The 21,586-nt window shown below is 41.5% G+C and overlaps 1 protein-coding gene across 10 annotated transcripts in view; it reads right to left on the bottom strand.

Moving 5' to 3' along the window:
• MACROD2 (mono-ADP ribosylhydrolase 2) overlaps window positions 1–21,586 on the bottom strand; it is an 837,243-nt gene that overhangs the window by 31,977 nt on the left and 783,680 nt on the right. For all 10 annotated transcript variants that reach the window (XM_085218728.1, XM_085218731.1, XM_085218732.1 and 7 more), the window contains 3 exons: window positions 13,007–13,084; window positions 12,285–12,359; window positions 11,379–11,486 (listed from right to left, as the gene is read on the bottom strand). In XM_085218728.1, coding sequence (XP_085074854.1) covers window positions 11,379–11,486; window positions 12,285–12,359; window positions 13,007–13,084 — 261 coding nt within the window. The remainder of the gene's footprint in view (window positions 1–11,378; window positions 11,487–12,284; window positions 12,360–13,006; window positions 13,085–21,586) is intronic.

The raw sequence follows: 21,586 nt of genomic DNA, 5'->3' as shown, positions 1-21,586 counted from the left end.
CTGACTACCTGCGGCCATTTCAGTTTTGATAAAGACAAATGGCATTAACCCTATTCTTCAGCCAAATCTCAACGTACATTTTTCTCCTCTAGGTTCTCCCTGAAGGTTCACTTGGAAAGAGCTGCCGTGTCTTAAACTGTCACATTTTTATTCAGTTCTGTTAAACATTGGCTGCATCTAATGCCAGAGGGAAAAGTTTCAGATGCTGTGATCTCTGTATATATCAGTTTCTAAGATAACTTCAGTTCCTTCAGATAGGTACCGGATATGTGCGTACTTATCGTCTGCTTTTCATGCTCACTTACTTCAAGAGCCAGCTGGATCTGCAAACAGAACTCCATCCAGAAAATCTATTTCCCTCCACATCATATGTAATGCTGGAAGCAGAATATCCTTTAAGGTCTTTTTCCTTTTTCGTTCCTTTTGGTTTTCAGCAAGCTTTGCCAGAGTTACAGGGCCAAGAGAACCAAAACCAAGCTCAAAAAAACCCTGAATGTTTGGATGCTTACAGGAGAAGCAGCTCCGTTCCAGTTGGCCCCGATGCTGCCAAGCACTGCAGTACTGCCACACGATCACCGAGCCACCCATCCAGTGTGGGCTCAGGTCTGGATGTGTAAATGGATTTGTGATGAGATGAGCATTAACAAAACAAACAGTTGCATAAAAATGACCACAACAGCTGTACTTGCTATGCACTGTGCAGTTATTGCTTTGGAAGAAGGAGAAATGAGACAAACAAAGCCAGTTTTGAAGATGCCGGTACTTCAGGAGCAGAGATGGTCTTATTACATTTGCTCACACAAGAGGAACTGTAGAAACCTGCTGTTCCAAGGAGGAGGCCCCAGCACACCTCTGATCTCTTTCAGATGTCTAGCTTTATAAAACAACACAACCATCAGAGATAAGCTACAGACCTGGAAATAAACCCGTTTCTGAGTCTCACTCCATGCTGGAAGGAGCCAACCTCTGGCCCTCGAGTCCTAGAGATCCCTGCATGGGCAGCTGTAGAGGAAAGCCCCTTTCACCCTTCTCATGCACCAGGGCCCACTGCCAGCAAAAACGCACGACTTACAGGGCCCTTTCAAAGCCCAGGAAGGAGCAATGCAGCTGGTGTACACCCAAAAGAAGCAAGTCCTGCTCGGTTTTCTGCCTTCCGTGGACTGACTGGATCTTAGGTTGATGGAGGTGCCACACTTGGGTACCTGCACCCCAGGGAGGGAGAGATGCTAAAACATGTCTTACCGACTGCCTCCCTGCTTAGTCTGCAAGCTTTCCTGCTAATCTTCCCTGCTGCCTGGACAGCTGGAAGAATCAGCCAATTTAATTTCCTTGAATCGAGCTGCTGGAGTTAGGTACCGATTTTTCAGCACAGTGACATCTTACTTTGAAGCACCTGAGGTATCTCCATTTGTGCCCATTTGATGTTTTCGTGCTACATTTCAGGCTGACAGACCACACAAACACAACCAGAGAGTGTGTTTTAACTGATGAAATACCTTGTAACCACGATAGGATTTAGCCACAAAGCGGGGCGCCCAATTTTCTCCAGCCACTGAGACAGCGACTTTGCTAGGCTAACCCTCTAACTATATACCAGTGTTAGATGTAACCAGGGGGCACTGAAAAAAGATTATTGACTTTTTCCTCCTCGGAATCCAGAACGCGGTTTAACTGATTTTCAGTCCAGGTGAGAACAGCGTAGCCTGGAAGCGACTGCTTATTTCCTCCACAGAGAAGATGCTGAACGTGTAAATACGCCGTCTTTCAAGGGCTGTCAAGTAAATGAAGGTATTGAGTGTTTTTTGACAGGATGCTGTAAATGAAGAAAGGAGTTTTTGGCCTCTGTGGTACCGATGATTACAGGCAGAGCTATGCCCTTCACACTAGTGATTGAGAAAAAAACAAACAAATAAGGCTGCAAAACCACAAAAGGAATAATGAGACAAAAGGATTGCATGCCTCAACATCTCGGACTAAAGATCTCTCACCAGTGAAACAATAACAAGGACTGTTTTGTGGCAGAAATATGCCAGCTGGGGAATGCTATGGATTTTAGAACTTAGGATAGAAATCACAAGGAAAGCCTGGATCTGGGAGAAAAATAAATGTTTGAGGAAATAACAGTGTTAGTCAATTATGGAATGATTTAAGCACCCCAGTAAATGCAAGGGAAAGTAAAAGACTATGCCATTCCATGCTCTGTATTTCTCCTGGACCTCTCAAGCAGAAAACATGCTTTTGCTGTTGCCCATAGAACCCAAAATGCATCATCCAGAACACCTCTGCTGTACCAGTTTAATTGCAGATTAAGACACAGTTGTACACATAGCACACAAGAAAGGACTTTCAGAGCTCATGGAACAGCCCAAAAAGGACAAGCTGAACTTTCTGTTAAGTGACAGGAAGTCCCAAAGAGCTGCAGTCCTGCACCAGTGTTAAAATATCACTACAGCACGATTAATACAAAGGTGCAGCCACAGAGATGGAGGAGGTGAGATTAAATGCTAGCTTCCTCCCTGGCAGACAACTTACAGTGACCAGAAACAGGCCCAGCTTGGGGCTAACGCTGTGGGCTGGGTACACTAGCAGTGACCTCACACACTTGTCTGGCAGTAAAACGTGATGAAAGCCAACTGAGCACAGGAAAGCTATTCCAGATGGCAAAATCTGCTTGAGAACACTCACCTGCCATCTGCACTAGGAAAAGGTGAGGGCACAGAAAACCCGCTGCCAGGAAGTTATGGCTCGCAGGCAGATAAAAGGAAGAGAATATCTATAGGTATGAGGAAAGGATAATGCTTTGAAGATCTGGATGAGATCAGGTGGGATTTTTCCTGCTCAGGATCTGTAATGGTGAAAGGCAGATTTACTCTCAGCTGGGGTCATGCCCCCATCTCTGCATTCTCCACTGAACAACTTGGAGATGTTTCTTCCCTCTTCTCGAGTGCCAGACCCTCCTTGTGCACACCAGACTTCCTCTCCAAGCACCAGGAACAAGGGCACCTGAGAAGCCACAGCACAACAGCTCCCGGCAGGGCCAACACCATGGGGCTGAGCAGTGGAGAAACCAGAGCAGAGCTGAACCAGAAAGACAGCATCGTGACAGACCTGTTAGCGTGAACAGTGGCTAAATGCTACATTTCTGATAGGAGAACATGGTAAACTGCTCATCCACACTGCTAGGCACAACTGCAGCAACAAAGTTCCTAACAGAGAAGGGAAACATACATCCACACCCACAAAACAAATCCCATGACATATGCTGCTTTCTTTGAGTTCATTCCTGTTCTGATCCCAAAATAAGAAAAACTCCCAAATCACCTTCCCTATCCCCGCTGCTTGTTTTCAGTTCACACTGTTACAGTCCCACTCTGCTCATTGTGTTACATGACAATCACTGGTAAAAACAGCTTCTTTCTCTGCTGTCTGAAGTGTGTGTGCCACTTGCACGTATGAAAGAGCTGTAACAGTGCAACAACCTGGGCAGAGTGACAACTTATGCGTGCTGTACATTATATATAACGTAAAGCGTGGGGGAGCAGAGAATTTCTAGAGCCAGTTCGGTGGGATGTGCACAACTCATCCTAGGCAAGCTTTATTAAAGGAGGGGAGAGTCCAAAACGAATCAGACTGAAAAGATTTGATGGATCTATTCTGATTTAAAGCCAAAAATCTTACTGTTGCAAATGGGAACGAAGCCCGCTGCTCAAACAGAAACCTCGGGAGCTGCACAGTATGCTGAAAACAGTGGTGCCATTTCTCTGAAGGTGCTAAACCTGATTTCCAGATACATTATTAACTACGATGCCATCTGTAAAACTGCAGCCTTTGGTCAGCGAGCTCTCTTTTTTCAATTATGCTACAGGAAGAAGTTTCTAGGATGTCAGAATCTCTCCCTCGATTCCTTTCCTTGCTATTTGATATGATTTGAAAGATACGTGTTTCATTTGCATAAAGTACCTCTGCTTCTCAGGAGATTTGAATTAGAACCAAAGACTGGTAGACTTGAACACCACATGAAATATGAATTCCATTATCTTTCCAGTTTTCATATCCTAAAAGGGCATTATCAGCATCTTAAAGCTCTTTAAGCCTTGTAGCTCAGAAGTACAAAACATGTAACATCATGTAATAATATTGTAAACATATGAGGACTTTGAATGACTTCATAGCATCTGCTTTTCGGTGGGATTTTATGGCTTTATATTATTTTGGCATTCCTACCACTGGAAAATAAAAATGTAAATGGCACTTTAAAATACGCCATTAAAAATATCCCTTTTCTCCTCCAGCTTCTCAGAGGATTTAATCTTTTTGTTGTTTTTTTTTTTTATTTTTATTATTTTTTGTATGTAGAAGAGAGTTCTAAAAAGTATTATTAGATTTAATGCAGAATGTATTTCAATGCAGTACCGCAACGAGAGTTAATTAAACTAAACAAAGGCCACATTGCCAACACTTTCAAAGGGAACAAAGAGATGATATTTTTAAATGAAACAAAAATTGACAATTCATAATAATATCTCTATTCTGATTACTGAAAATGACACGAAGAAAGCAATCAGATACACACAATAAACCTTAAACACTATCATTGTTAAAGCAGTCCATTTTCTTGTATCTTTTTCCCTTTCTTTTGCCTTTTTGTCTTATACTCCACATCAAGCCTGATAACATAAAATGACTGTGATGGCAGGTGAAATGCTTAAGCTGAGAATTCCTTACATTTTCCACTTTCTCTTAGAAAAGAATGCAGAAAAAAATACATCGTTTGTCACTGAAAGAGATGAAAAATAATTAAAACTTAGAATTAATCTTGCACCACCTGTTCTTTACATACACTCAGGCTAGAATCTGATATATGGAGAGTAATGAAAAGAAACAGATTCCTTCTGTGGCAGGAAAAAAAAAAATGACTTCTTTCCCCCCAAGGAGATTGAAATCAATATCTGGAGCAGACTGCTGACAGTATAATAACCACCCTATCCTGCTCGTGCACAGCGTTGCTCAGTACAACCCACACAGCACCCTTAGGGGAGGTCTGTGGGGGTCTGCACCCTCCTCGAGCAGGGAAGGAACATCGTTTTGGGCACCGTGCACTGCCTGATGTGGTACGACTCTTCTGCTGCACCAGGTGGTCCTTAGAAAACAAAAATCCCAGCACCTCCGCACTCCTGTTGGTGCACACGACTGGTCACGACAGCCTGCAAGTAAGACTTCCTCCTGTTAAGCTTGCTGGTCCTCCACCATCACAGAATGGCTTGAGTTAGACCTTAAAGCCCTCCCAGCACATGGGCTGGCTGCCTCCCACTAGCTCAGGCTGCCCAGGGCCCTATCCTCTCAAGTCCTGGAAGGCTGCAATGAGGTCTCCCAGCAGCCTTCTCCTTTCCATGGTGGACAAGCCCAGCTCTATCAGCCTTTTTTCACAGGAAAGGTGCTCCAGCCCTCTGATCATTTGTGCCCATCACTAGACCTGCTCCAACAGCTCCACTTCTCTCTTCTGGGGTCCCCAGGCCTGGACACAGCAATCCAGCGGGGCCTCACGAAGGCAGAGTAGAGGGGAAATCCCCACCTTCTCCCTGCTGCCACCCCTCTGTTGATGCAGACCAAGATGCAGTTGGCCTTCTGGGCTGCATCAGTGAAGACCTGCTGAGAGCACCTAACCTTTGCCAGTATGAGAGCCTGGAAACCTCCCAGTCTGGCACTGCCAAAGCCACCACAAATATAACCACAGGCCCTGGGACCAAAAAAACACTCCTCTTCTACAAGCTGCATCTGCTTCCAACGGAGCACAGACAAGCCTCTCACAGGCACATCAGCCTCACCTCTGCTCAGAGGCTTTAAACAAAACTACCCCAAACCCGGATCCATGTAAAATATTTTATGTGCATTCAATAAAATCAACATACCGTTTTGAACTTGAAAAAAACTGTAGCATTCCACCCTTATCAACAGTTAGCTTTTGCCAGCTTAAAAGATTTTCCTGTCCTTTGCAACATCTACTTGGCATAAAAATAACCTGAGTATACTTTTTGCCACTCTGAAATCATTGTAGTTGTGGCAGAAGCGCTTTTCACTGGAGCTACAGATGGAACTGCCCTTGGACCAATGCAGATGGACCACAGGAGGCTGATAAGCAGAATGTGGGTGCCAAAGCTCCTCATCTGGTTGACATTTCAATTGCAAAACTCACCTGAGTTCTGTGAAATTCTCCAGAAAATAAAGGCCTTTAAAGGGAGACTTCTTAAACCTGAAAGCGCTTCGATGAAGGCTTTTTTTTTGGCTTTCTAGTCATAATCTGGTTACTGAGTGCTTCCAACTAATTCCAGCAATGCTCTTCGCACCAGTCCATCTCTTTAGCTCAGCTTTGGACTTCTGAGTTTAAAAACCAATTTCCAAGTTTCTATTTCCACAGAACAGCCAGCATTTCTCTGCAAAAGGCCCAGAGGTGCACCTTTATTTTTCTCTGCCAAATATCAATACATGTTGGAAGCATATTTTTAAAATACACTCCAAATTTACAGCAAGACTATTCTGCAACAGCCCATAAAATGTCATCTGATCCTTCCAGTATGGGCTGTTATCAAAGACCAAACATGTTATATCTGAATCAGGATACTTTACTCCTATTCTGAGGGGGAGGAATTGAATAAAAGGAGTTGGAGCCTCTGAACGAGCTCTTCAGAAGCCACAATGCTCCCACATGTATTTGTTTGCTTTTCTTCCCAAACAAAAAGAAAACATCTCTTTTAAAGATGCATACAGAAGATTTGCTAAATCTCTTTTTTTCCCTAAGATGTCTGACCCATCTGCACTTGCAACTGAGAAGAAGTTCAGTTAAAAAATAAATGCAGTTACAATTGCCATGACTCAAGAATAAAGATGTCAGATTTGTCGGGAAAGATCTTTCTCCAGAAGTACCTTGTTTCTCTGTAACTACAATGTCATATCAGAGAAAGTAATTCTTTTGACTATATTTACAACTGTACCAATGCAACCACTCACCAACAAATCATAAATGCCTGAGAATGAAACTGCAAAAAATGAAGAGCTCTTTTCAAAGCTTTGGAATATTTAAATCTCTCCAAGATTGTGCTTTAAAATCATCTATTTTGGTATGGTGGAGATGGATAAAGCCCTTAAAACCCGGTTAAGAAAAGAATGGATGACATGACAGCTACAAAGTAACATCTGCTCTCATGATGAAGATTCTGAGTAAAACTGGGTTCAGCTATGATGGAAATCAGGCAGAATTCAAACTTTAAATAGGCAGTGACCAAAAGTCTGGCATCAGAGGGAATCATGTATACAGCAAATGATTTAAAAGAAATAAATCCCTACAGTCCATTCACAAGCCTCCTTTAACATCACACAGCTCGTGTGATGGTTATTATAGTTCTTTAAACGTGGCATTCGAACAGGCCAGGATGCAACTACAGAGAAATACCAGTTGAACAGGCTGGATCTTGCTTGCAAGCTAAATCCCTGGATGCTTCAATACCCTTTCTCTAGGTGCTCATTAGTAGTTTGTTCCTTGATAGTACTTGAGCAAGAACCTGCTCCTGCACTTCTGGACTTGTCCAAAGGAAAATAAACATATTATTTTCCCAGAAAGACTGCCACTCAGCCACAGGTTCAGCAGAGGTACCACTGTGCCACAACAGCCATGCAGGAGCGGCAGAATGACTTCACCCTTTCCTTTTGCCCACCATCTCTTACACAGCTCCAGTGATCAGAATGAAGCTGTCAAGACTTTCTTGAAACCAGGAACTGTGCTTTGTGCTCAACGACACGTGAAACTGGTGGAGAAAAATCCCAAGTCAAGTTCAAATAATGTTAGAAACAGCATAATAAGACAAAACGCCTAATCACAGAAGAAGAAAATTAATGGCTGTTTCTGTTATTATTTTCCGATGGAAAACCTGTTCTCCAAAGAGTTCAGTAACTTCAGCAGACGACGAGTGAGAGAAACCGTCACATCCAATGACTTTATGTAGGGCGATAGAAAGAGGTCGGAAATGAAAACGATGGAGGGGACAGCAGGCTTAGAGTAGGAAATGCCTGTGTATTCACACATGCTGTACACTGTCCTGTAGAAAAACTGATCTGTTTGAAACTGAATGCACGGTCATTACAACATAACAAGACTATTTCTATGCATACGTATAAAGGGCAGCCAAATGGCATATTAAAAACATGTACACCTCCCTAGTCAGAAAATAGGTCAGTGATCACCACTTATCCTGCTTTTTAATAAAGGGATTTGAGAATATTCCCTAATCTTATAACAAACACAGATTTTCATTATTCTTCGGTGAACAAGAATGGGTGCATTAAAGTAGTTGGAAAATAACATATAAAAAAAAAGGCATCTTAGCTTGTCTTTTTTTTTTTTTTTTTTTTTTTTTAGGTGCTCCCTAATAATATATAACTTCAAGTTACAGTAGGAAAAAGGGAATAATTGGCACACGCTGTATTTTATTACTGATCTTGGAAAAAGCCACACCAGGTTTTTATGAAACACACACTGCTTCACATTGTTACATTCTTCAGGGTAATCTGGCTTGTTTCATACTTCTGGCAATAGGAAAGTGGTGAAATTGCAAAGACTTTGATTCTCCAGTCCTCTGGGCTCCCGGTGCCCCAGAACAGGATTCATGCCTCCTTGGTAATACACGCTATGGAGCTGTGAAGCCACACCAACTTTACAGAAAGGACACTCAAGCACTAAAATCCCCTACTATACACATCAGCTGGTATTAAAATGAGCACAATTTAATTGGAGGCGTACCTACAGCTTGTGAAAAATGACACACACCTCTAAACCACCAAGAAACAGACATTTTTTCAAGGTAAACCTTCCAAGGATAACTGACAAAAAATTCTAGCCAGCTTCAAAGCCCATACCAGTAACGAAGCTGAAATCTAGCTCAGGGCTGGAAAAGGGACCTTGAACTTTGCTGGTCATTTAGTGGCTTCCATAGCTCCAGTTCTGGAGACAGCCTATGTTACAGATGGCTCCCATTTATCCAGTGGCTACCAGTGAGACAGAGGGAGGGGAGAGGCAGTCCTGTGCCACCCCTCACGCTGGGATTAGCTTGGTAACACAAAAAGCAAATATCAGATGTAGAACAGAGAGATCAGGTAGCTGATAGTCCAGTAGCTGCTACATGCAGCGAGGCACATAGGTCTAATACGGATCAAAACCACTGTTGTGACACTTATGATCCAGTTTTATGACTGGATTTCTATTTAATGGGAACTGCAGTCCCACTTTAGCTCTTTTCCAAGTGTTCTCAGGCAAAAAAATGCTGTTTTATTGTATATCAAATGCACTGTGGATGCTGCTGGAAAACAATTTAACTGAATTAGTTCATGCAGAAGCACTTGGGTTACATGAAATAGTGTTACATAGTACATCTCTGGTTTATGCCCCATAATCTCTTCCCATTAAAGGAGACTCTCCTTGGGGAATATGTATTATTTTACCAGTTCGAATTTCAGCTGATTTGCTGTTTTTTCAACTCTTCGTCCAGATCCATTCTGCATCATGGTGGACTTTCAAATCTCCCATGGATGAGCGTGTGCCCACTGACATGGAAAGCATCTAACACCACCAGCTCTGAAGGTATCCTACAGATTCTTACACCCATAAGAGAAAAGGACTTGCAAGGAAAAGTCTTAATTTCCTTTCCCTCACGAAAAAGGAAAAAGCATCAATTTATTTTCTCTGATCCCAAGACAGTATGCTCAGAAAAAGGTAAAGAAAGTATCCACACCGTTACTTAAAAGTGGTATTACCCTGCAGACAGGTTCAGCACAGCATCCCCTCTTACTATGGAGTTTAAATCAATGAGTCTTTCTATGAAATTCAGTAAGCTTTGGATCAGACAAATCTTATTCAGGAACAATATCTGAGTCTGCATATAGGAACGTGTTCCACAGCGTCTGGAAAGAACCTTTTACTTATTTAGCACTCGAGCCTTTTAAATCAAGGGCAGGAAAAGGAAAAGTGCCAAGAACAACCCTTTTCTGACATTACCTCCTTTTCTTTAATGTTGCATATTTTAATACTAGGTAGAACAGATGGTGAAATACAAGCTCTCCAGTGAGAACTCAATGACAGTATCTAGCTGTAGGGGACAGTAAAGTATTAAAGAGAAGGAAATGCACAAATAATGAAAGTACATTTTGTCCAACTTGCTTTTGATGAGACATAAAATAAAATGTAAATAATTTCTATTAGGAGGAAATTAACATAATGACTTTGGTATTTGCAATCAGAGTGAGCTTGCATTATATAACCTGGATTTGTAATTGAAGTAGAGCAACACCATTTACCTGGATCTGAAGTAAGAATTACGTGAATTCTGTTTTCACCATCAGTAATACAACACAAAACCAATACTATTAGCATGACTGATAATAAAGAAATGTGATTAGTATCAACTTGGATTGGCAATAAAAAAAGCAGCAGAAATGTTCCTCAGCTGTACATGAACAAAGAGGTTCTATTAACCTGAGTTTGCAGTAAAGAAAAGCGTCAATAAAACTAACACGGGTTTGTAATTAAGCTGGTGTCAATGTGGCTGGGAAAAGAAGTTCATAATTAGGACAACAGTGTTAGTATTGACTTGAATTTTCACTAAAAATCATGTCTGGGTTTTAATTTGGAACTGTAAAATACATCTCCATGCTTTACAGAAGGCGACCGTATAATTATCAACTTGCAGTTACTTTACAATTAGAATTACTTCCATAATGTGTTCTTTTTTATATAACCATGTGTGTGTTGTAAGTGGGCTCCCAGAAGAGTATCCAACACAGAAAATTAAACTTCCAAGTTTCTTTACAAAGGCATTAGTAAGGATTTAAATACTTTACCCTCAGAAAAAAAATGACTGCTTCAGCAAGACCTTGTACTTCCGCTCCAAATATTGGTTTCCTTATTAGAATTACTAGTTTTAGTTAATTACTAGCTACATCTCTATTAATGGTCTCACAAATCATTTTGTGCCCATTTATTGTAAATACTCTCGATGCTTCTAGTGAACATGATCAAGAGAGTACTTAAATGGACGTAAACGGGTTGTTTAATCAGCCTTGGGCACATTAATACAGAAAGCTAACAACAGGAAGCATGCTTAAAGTCACTTTGGAATCTGACTCTGCACTTTCTTGCACTTTCCTATTTGAGTGCAAGTCTAACGCACCAGCACAACACTCAAAGATAAGGAAGAAATGTCTATTTTTTTTTTTAAGAAATCTCTTTTCTCTTTTTTTCTATTTCCATGTTTTCTCATGTTTTCTCACAACAGAAAGGAGGACGTGAGCCAAGCAGAATTCTCTACCTCATTCTATTTTATTAGTAGACTTACCTCCTTCTTCTTGTTGTACTCCTCCTCCTCCTTCTTTTTCTTTTTCCTCCGCACTGGGAATCAAAGGTTTCTCGTCTTCTGTTGTGTCTTCTTCGTTCAACAATGGCTCTGAATAAATTTGATAAAAAGATGAACACCAAGGCTTTTCAGAACTGTCACTGCATAAAAGGATTAACAGATACTAGAGAGATTATCATTAAAAACACTGGAAAAGGATCATTCCCCCCAGGAGGACAGACACAATAACCATCTTGGAGAAATGCAGGGGGCTGTATTTGAGAGCAAGGCCTTGATCTTCTAACATGCTGAGCTTTCTGGGATTTAGTACAAAAAGCCCCACGTGCCCAACTTCAGTTATGGGCCTTTACCAGGACTCATCACCAACCCAGAGACACGCGTACCCAAGCGCTTTGTTGGACTGGGGACAGAGCGTGCTGTGCTCCAAATGTACAGGGCTAAGTGCTTGTCATGAGGAACAGGAAACCGTTTTCATTTCTTTGTCTAAAAGTGGCAGTCATTAACAACTCAGCCTTTCTCACAGAGAAGCCATAGCACTACTGCCCTGCTCTGGGTTTGTCTAGTCTGGAGAAGGGAAGGCTCAGGGGACACTTCATTGCTCTCTGCAACAACCTGAAAGGAGGTTGTGGCAAGCTGCGAGTTGGCCTCTGCTCCCATGTAGCAGTGTTAGGACGAGAGGGGGTGGCCTCACACTGAGCCAGAGGAGGTTCAGGTTGGCTGTTAGGAATAATTTCTACTCCCAAAGAGCAGTGAGGCAGTGGCACAGCTGCCCAGGGAGTGGTGGGGTCATCTGGAGGTGTCCCAGAGCCGTGGGGATGTGGCACTGAGGGAAATTTAAACGCTATTGGTAATATCTGAGCATTAACTAGCATTATGCATATGCAGTACCTTCTATTTCCATGCAGGAGCTTTGGGAATCTGCCCCGGTTTTCATCTCCTCCTCCACAGCATCCTCCTGTTGTCCTGTTAACGTGACAAATTGAAAATGACATCAGCACGAGGGCTGTGCACATGCAATGCAGGTTCAGCAGGCACAGCACGAATCTAACAGGCAGCATGGTACTCTTCAGCCACATACTGCTTTCTTCTATTAAATGAACAACATTAGAATTATTTTATATGTGAAAAGACCACTTACTAAGCTTCAAGCGTTAAGTATGTTAAATGCCTGGTCAAAACTGATCCTGAATCAATTTTTTTTTTATTCTTTCATAGCTCAGCCTCAGCAAACTGTTTCTCATACGAGCTGCTGCAAAGCACCCGTGCTTGACAGTCAGCTTATCAGAAGGAACAGAATAATCCCACAGGCTTTTAGAACAACAATGACAGAGGGAAAAAGGAAGAAAGAAAAAAAGAGACAATACCAATGATGCTATGCGCTCTGGATCAATGTGGTTATAAACTCGTGCATTTGGAGAAGCGCGCCTTTGCCAGCAATGCCAGAAATTGCTGCACGAGCCCAATCTGGCATAGAAACACTGCTAGCTGGAAGCGCTTTCCTAAGGCAACAGAGCTCAGGCTGAAACCCAGTGGAGCCTGGAAATGGAAGAATCAAGGTTCCCAACTGGTTTATTACCTGTATCTTCAAGAATTTTCAGAGACAACTTTACCTTGGGCTTGATCTTGCTCACACCCCATAGGATGCGCTGGGTCACTCTCCCTCGTGCCTTTGGAGTCTTTCGGGGAGTCTGAGGAAACAGCAAACACACAAACACATGTATTGCAGTGGTTTTAGGCTGGAAAAGTCTATTTCTTTCCTCAGACACTGGCAGCCCTTAGGTGCGAGATTTGTACTTGGCATTCTGATACTCAAGCAGCATTTCTAGCTGTTTAACCACAGCCTTGTACACTGTAAACACGTTCTTATGGGTCTCAATTATTCAAATTGATTTCTGAATCTGTCCACTTACTGAGTAGCTTCTGGCCTGCAAACAAAACAAAACAAAACAAAAAATTTTAAAAAAAGAGTTGTTGAAAATGAGAAGGGCAATCAAGACTTCTATGAACTGAGTGTCACGAAGACACTATGAGAAACAAAATGAACCACCTACTTGATGAATAGACTTTTTTTCTCTTCAGAACAATGCCAGTGCTTTTCAAGGCTGGATTTCCACAAGCTTGACAAACATTAAATCTTAAATCCCAGTGCAAATCCCACCCTCAGTGCACCAGATGACAGAATTCCCAAGGTCACTGCTGTGGCCTAAACTCCTTTTGCTTTGGGAGTCCAACAAAATGAACTGCCCAAAGCTAAACCCTGAACGAGTGGCACAGTAAGCTTTAAACTAGACATTATAAATCCAATCCCTAAGCTATCTGTGGTTTTCATAAACACAGCACATTATTTCTGTTGTGTCAAACAACATTTTGTGACAACAGCCACTCCTTAGTGATGTATGAAGTGCAAAGATCTACAGCGTATGACAGTAAGTTACACAATGACAGGCTTGTTATGGCTCTATTTCTAGATGGTCTCTTTCTATAATGCAGCAGAAAGAATCTTACAATATGTACACACCAAAGGATGCTCTGGTAAAACTCTGTTCCTGAAACTTGCCAAGAAAAATCTCCGATGGGTAAGTGGGAAAGCTGGGTTGTTAACATCTGATCCAAATTTAATAATCTGTAGAAAAGGTATGCACTGAAAGTGTGTGCCTTTAATTAACTGCAAATAATCCCCCAAGGCAAATATTTAATTACCTGCACAGCTTCTTACCTCTTTCATGGCATGACAATAAGTTTATAAATCCAAGTTTGAAAGTAGAATATCTCACTAATGTACAAGTTGATAAAATTTGCCCTTGCTGCACCTTTTTTCACCCTATTGTGGACTTAAAATGCTCCTTACTGCTATCAACTGTGCTGGACTTTCATACTAGGATGTCCCACTGTGCTGTGAGTTGCAAGAGATTACTGTACCAGCCTGAATCAGAGCAAAAATCAATTAGAATCTCATCAAATGGCAAGTTTAGTCAAAAAATGAGTTGAAGGACCTCTTGGTTTTCCATGAGAATGGCACTAAAAATCTGAAGGGAATTTGTCAACGTCTAGAACAAACTTTAAACCCATTGACATTCCGGTTTCACTGATGTCTTTGACAAAGTCTTCAGGATAACTAGTAAATCAAAGTCTGCAGCATTCGCAGTTCATATTCAGAATTACTATAATCATTTATTTGAATGTTTGTAAATGGTAGCGTGCTGACAAAGCTGGAATCAGAAGTCTTCTGTCTTAAGCACCCCAGCCAGGGCCCTCCCAATAACCAGCCAAAAGTGATAACCAAGTGTGATATTACCTGCTTTGGGTGGGAGGGATGCACAGCTGTCCGTCCCACAGGGTCCTTAAAATTATTTCATCTTACATTGATTGCACAGTAATTCATACTGCCAGACCTGTGCCTTTAACCTCAGTCCATAGGTACCACCTTTTCTCCCAGAATGAGGAATGGCTCCAATTTCATGCAAAAATCAATCCGCAGCATCAGAGGAACAATTACACGCTTTGGTCAATAATAACAAATGGAGCTTAAGGAGCCCTGTGCTTCACAGATATATGCTCCCCAACCACTGCTGTTTGTTGTGAAGCATCATGTAGCTTATGGCAAACTATACTCACTGGGCAGCATGGGGAGCTCCCTGCATTTCCACCCTATGTCACTGCACTCAGCCAGAGACCACCTATGGCACTGGACACATCTTCAGATGTTTCCAAAACTGGCTGCATGCATGGAGGCTGTAAGTTGGTGCTAAGCTTTCATTTTGGATTTAAACAGTTTTCTAATTGCTCCAAGGTTTGAGAAAGCAATTTAGTTGCACAGGATTCAAAATTATTCCAGGCAATACAAAATGTTCATTTTGCCCATATTATTTTTTTTGTCAAGTGTGCATCTGAAAAGAGCAGAACACGAGCAGGAGTTGCTGCATTTCTGAAATGGAGCCTCCTGTTCCTACCTCAGCAGCAGAGATCGGCCCTTGCCTTAGCATGTAGATTCTGAGCTTCAAAATCTTTAAGGTCAAGATCGTATCAAAGATTTCTTCTTTTCAAATGCTAATACTAAATCAAACATTCAAGCCCAAAGGCCCAAAGATGGATTTACTTTTAGGATTTACAAGAATAAAACAAGGCGAAGGAAGAAACCCAGATTTATGAAGAAAAACTCAACCAGGCACGAATAAAAACATAAAACTAAATGTGCAGGTAAATAAAAGCTGCTCCCAAATTGGATATGAAACAGGAGTGCAGCATCCATTTCAGTTGGCAAGCAGTGGTGGGAATCCCACTGATGCTGAGCATACAACATTCTATCTCCAAGACTTCAGTGGGGTAGAGGCATTCCTCTGGAACAGCTGGTCCTCTATGCTGACTTAGCCCTTTAGAGCCACACAGAACTGGGCATAAGCCAGGATGATAGTCCTAAATGATTCCAGGTCTGCATATGCTCTGGACATCCCCACAGCCTTCATCCATCACTAAATGCCTGGGGAATGAACTCTGATTTTTAAACAGCATAAAGTAATGTCAGTTGTCTCCTAACACAGCTACTCATCTGTCAAGCTATAGTAGGGAATCCAAGAAAGGATATGATTTCACAACAAGGTATGCTTACAGATCTTTTGATAACAGATGCTGGGCACCATTTGCTTTGGGTAATGACACATCAGAGCTGTAAGGGTTAGTATTCTGCCAACCAGGATTGAAAGCAAGCGCTGTTCCTCATACAACACTGTAGCTTGGTTCCTAATGTCATCACTGCTCACACAAGAACAGAACGAACATGACATTTACTGACATAAATGAATCAAAGATTAGCCACTTTCACTGACTGCACATGAAGTGCTGGAGTGCTTGTTTTAGGAGTGACCCTCTGATTTCATCAAAGCTGTATTTACACAGTGGCTGCAGTGGTGGTGTCCACATAAGGAGCACACACACTGCCCCAGCCTGCTCTGCACCCCTCCCTTGTATACAGACAGTTGTACTGTGGGGTTACGTGGCTAAACGGACCTGGAAATTAACCCCAACCTTTAAAACCAATGGAGAACATATCTGGACTTGAAGTAGGTCACATTCTCATCACATCTAGTACACTCCGATCCAATATACCAACTGTATGTTGAATTCAACTCCAAGAAAATGGTGTAGCTCGCAATAAACTAGCAATCCTACCCTTCCTGCCAACAATCAGACGCTATTTTGCCTAAATACTGCATAAAATCCAATGCTTTTCCTTGTCATTCATAGTGTGTATTTTTTTTACTGTACAAAGCAACACTGCTCAAAGAAAATTTTGCAAATGCTCAGAAGGGGGAAAACGGTAAGATCTGAATGTTAAACGGTTTTAATGATCTCTTAAAATTCACTTCCCCAGTTACTCTCTGTACAGCTTATTTACTGAGTCGTTTCTAATGTGCAACACACCTGGGTCCTGCGCACAGCATAGATAAATCACAACATTTTAGGGAGCGGTAAGAAGATTAAAGAGGGAGAAAGCTGGCCATTATGAAAGAAACAGGTTCAGTGCATTTTATTTTTTAAGCGTGATACTGTGAAAAATGACTGGAATATTTCCAGAGTGAAAGAAATCAAGCAGGCGTCTAAAATTACAGGTAATGGTGTGCACGGAGGCTGCTGCATGATTAGGGTATTCTTTTGCCTCATAAACCGAAGAAAATGTGTTAAAATGAAGTACTATAAAACTGTGATTTATAAGAAGTGAGGGAGATATTCTTGAGCTTTGACTTTAAAATGTTATTTTTATATCCACTAGGATTTCATTTTAATCTATCTTTATGACAGATTAGATTTATTTGAGCCCAAGTTTATACGGCCTTGGTAAAACAGACCTTTTTAGGTGCAACAACCTGTGGAGAAATTTTACCAAGTGTTCAGGTGATAGAGCAGTTCATCTCCACAGGTGGGGTCACACACACATCGTTCCCACTTGCTCCTGCTTCAAGCTGCAGGAAGGACATCTCCTCTGACCTCACCTTCTGTCCACAAGAGAGATACCAGGCTCAGCTGGTCTGATAACCGTGGGCATCCTGCTGCATGGCAGGGCCTGTTGCACAGAGCACTGGGAAAGGAAAAAGCTGAGAAAATCCTGGCTGCCTTGATTAGACCCTTCCCAGGAGAAGATGCTGCACAGCTGAAGGTAGGAGGGGGAGGATGGGAGGAATAGGTGCTCCCATCGGGCTGATGGGAGCGCAGCTGGATGGCTTCAGGTCAGCTAATATTTAAAAATAAGTAGGATTTAAATAAACCAGCTAAGGAGATTAGTGTCAGCTGTTGCGGCTGCCTGTACAGGGAATGTTAGAACAGAAATATCTCCTCAGTAGTTTATGGTCTGAAGACACAATGCTATGGATTGGTGAAATTAAAAGAGAAAAAAATTGCATTACGTTCAATTCAAACCCTCCATTCTGGAGGGTGTTAAGAGAAGAGGCGTTTGGTTGGATGCTGGTGGTTGTATCCGTGGTTGGAAACAAAAACCAAACCACACCATTTAGCCTGTGTTATTTGTTTCCATAGATATCATCCCAATCAAGGGAGAGAAAAATGTTATCTCCATAGCTGGCATGCAGAGGCACAGCTACAGTTGGGGGTGTTGAAACTCTTCTATTTAAAAAGGCTCTTTTTCACTTACCCATAATTGAAATTTTTCAGGCTGAAATTTTCCAGGCCTAATCATAGCCCAAGGGTGAAGTAAAAACATTTCATTGGTAGCTGCTGAGCGCTCAGCACTTCTGAAAATCAGGTCATTCATTTAGATGTCTTAATATATACTTAAGAGCTGATTTTAAACACCTTTTTTTGAACACACTGGCCTTACAGTTGATCTGTTTCACTCTCTTATCAATGCCTAATTTATGAGGATTTACACAGCTACCCCAAATTGGAAATGCTATATCTTGTAGTTTATCCCTTCTCTATCATTTACATCTTTTTGATGTCAAGATTTTTCCAAGGTGAGAACTACAGCTGGCCAAACACAAATTACATAGCCATTACATTTTACAGGCTTCTGGGTTGCACAAAGTGAATTTTTAGGGCTAATCTCTAGCCCAGGCATATACCTAATACTGCTTCTGACAACATAAACCCTCCAGCTGTCTGAATCTGACTCCATTTCAGAGAACACAGAAATACAGTGACTTGCTTTAACAGCACTCCTGCAGGAGCACGGAATTTGGTGAACACCTGGAAATAATTAATCGCTACTTTATTTTTAAAATTGATTAGCATATGATTTAATTTAGTTGACCTTCATACGAAAATTCAGTGCTTATTGAGTGCTAATGAATTAAAATCAGTGCATTGTGCACAGAAAGTTTCCCATGATTACATACATAATGGGAGTTCACCCTTTATCTACGCTCAATCCATTTCTCTATCTCATTTTCCTGCCAAAAAGCCCCACCACTCAGTCACGGTAAGCAGCAGTCAGTAGGATGGGTATCTGAGGAGATACACACTCAGGTGCACTCAGTCCATCTAAAATGAGTTGGAAGTCCCAGCACAATCTTGTGTGGAGAGGCATATTAGGCTGAGTGCAGCCTGTCTGATATGTGTTTTATCTGCTGCATAAACATTAATGACTTTAATCACTCTGTTCTGACTTCCACTACATAAAGAGGAGCATCTTGGCATTGAAATACTCTGTGCATAAAGGACCTACTTCCTCATGCACAGTAATGAAGCACTATGAAGGTGCTGCTGAGAGGTGTCAGCTCTCCCATCAACAGCTAATAGAAATGCATGTGAGTTTTCAAGGGTAAAATCACAACACTTCTTTGCTGTACTTCCAGACAGTGGAGATAGAAACTTGGCACAGACAAGAAGACGACACCTCTACAGCATAACTTCAAACATCTTGATCTTCTTATAATATGACTATTCTGCTTTTTTCCTGAGGACAGAGCGCTCAGAAAACTCCATCTGCTCAAAGGCCGCACGCAAACTGGGCTCACATGAACTTTTTTTTCTGGACAGTGTCTCTTCTATTATGGATAACAGAAGAGAAATGTGCTCACAGGAATGTGGGACATGTAATTCCACAGTAGATTTTTATTTTTTAATTGGAGTTCCTGAAGGCATTATTCCTGCACTGTTCAGAAGATTTTATCATGTACCATATTTCTACACTCCCATTCTTTCTCTTCTCTTTGAAAGAAAAAAAAGAAAAAAAAAAAAAAAGATAAAGAAGGCTTAGATTAATAAAATATTAGAACTTCATGACTGGGAATGCGTTCCTGATTTGAAGTACAGGTTGGCATAAGACCTAACCTACCATTTTGTGCAAAGGACCTTACCAAGAAGTGTTGAGCCATTCCACTGTGGGACTGGCAGAACCCTGTTAGTGACAGTCTGCCTCTGGTAATATCCATTCAGAGCTATGGCTAAGGTCATCAGAGAAATCATTTTAACCAAGGCAGAGAAACATTCTCACTGTAGCTGGCATACGGAGCCTCAACATTCAGATTGATAGGTATCAGAATCCATTTTGAACAACAGCACATTTTAAAACCATACAGAAGTATTTCAGTGTGTTCACTATTTTCAGATCCCAGAAATACGTGTGGGGAAAAAAAAAAAAGTGGAAAAAATTACTAATTGATGATGGTTAGAGTTGAAATAGACATTGAAATAGACATTAGAAAGGCTGTAGAACTGCCACAGCAAGCTTGGAAACCTCCTGTTCTGATTATTTTAAACCATGCATTTTGGAAGAATATAACCTGTACTCCTTTGCCATAAATCTGTTCCCAGTAATTAGGTGAAAGGATTGGAAAAGTGTAATTTCTTTCAGTGCTTTACATCCAGTTCATTAAGTTGAAGATAAACGGCAGAAAAGAGTATACTCCAGAACCTGGCAGGTTTTAGCTGCGTTAACTCAGTGGGCAAACAATTTGAAGGCTGAAATTTATTTCAGGAGCAGCAGGTGTTTTCAGAAGCACCAGAATTTTGTAAAATTGTCATTTCCTAAACAAGTAGCAAGTTTTTTCATAACAGCAGTATTCATGCTATAATAATCTATATGCTATCATAATCCAAAAATCTGAAAATACACAATGCAAACCATGCATGGTTTCAATGTTCAAAACTCTTGGTTAGAATCGTAGAATTATTAAGGCTGAAAAAGACCACTAAGATCACCTAGCTGACCATCAACTACCCCCACCATGCTCACTACCCATGTCCCTCAGAGCCACATCCACCCTTTTTTGTTCAAACACCTCCAGGAATGGTGACCCCACCACCTCCCTGGGCCGTCTGTGCCAATGCCTCACCACTCTTTCAGAGAAGAAATTCTTCCTCTACTGAGCTAATTAGCAAATACAACCCAAAACGGGATCTCTTCCCAACCGTTCGTTTTGTCTATTAGTATGAGTTTTCAAACAAGATATATGGAGGAGGATCTGTTTCACTCCTTTTCCCCTATCGGCTGCTTTCTGTCCTATCCTTGAGGAGAAAGGCATCGAAGAACAACCCTTTCGATTTTACAGGGCACTGCTTCTTCTGTCAATCTCTCAAGAGAAGAGGGGAAAAGCTGCTTTCCTGAGAAGAGGAAACGAAATACAAAGGGCCAAAAAACGGGAGTAGTTCAACATTGAGATTAGTCACCGAAAAGCAATCAGAAAGCACCGACTTTGTAGTAATGAACAAGCACTTAAAGCAACAGCAAAGTTTTCGGAGTTTTGGTGAAGCTGCAAACAACATCCTAGCCCAAAAACCCACCGCAGGCCTCACACTACAAAACATCAAAACCCTGTGCAATAGGGGATTGTATAGGCACAGTATACATAAAAAGGCCAAGTATCAGCAAAAAAAGAAAAATGAGTGACGGGTAATCACCAGCTATGCTGGGACTGAACCTATTACTATTCCTGACTCAAACTAGCCTCGCTATGACCTTAATCTGAAGATATCAATAGCAAAAGCCAGCACTCTGGCAAGGGTTTGAGGGCTTTTTTCCCTACAGTATCAATCAACCAGTTGAGAGAGCACTTAAATCAACCTGCGCCAGGCTTTGAACTCATAATCAGGTAAGTATGTGGGCTCTCTAGCATGTCCCTTTGGAACAAAATGGCAAGATCTCGCACCCTGTCACACTTATCTAGAAAAATGAGAAGAGAGTCAAGCAGCGACACTGAATTAAACATTAGATCTTTAAAATAAATAAGTTAATGGAT

Source organism: Meleagris gallopavo, chromosome 2, assembly GCF_905368555.1.
Source record: "Meleagris gallopavo chromosome 2, MGAL_WU_HG_1.1, whole genome shotgun sequence".
In the NCBI taxonomy this organism is placed as follows: domain Eukaryota; kingdom Metazoa; phylum Chordata; class Aves; order Galliformes; family Phasianidae; genus Meleagris; species Meleagris gallopavo.
The sequence above is the reverse complement of the archived record's forward strand: the minus strand, read 5'-3'. Positions and strand labels throughout refer to the sequence as shown.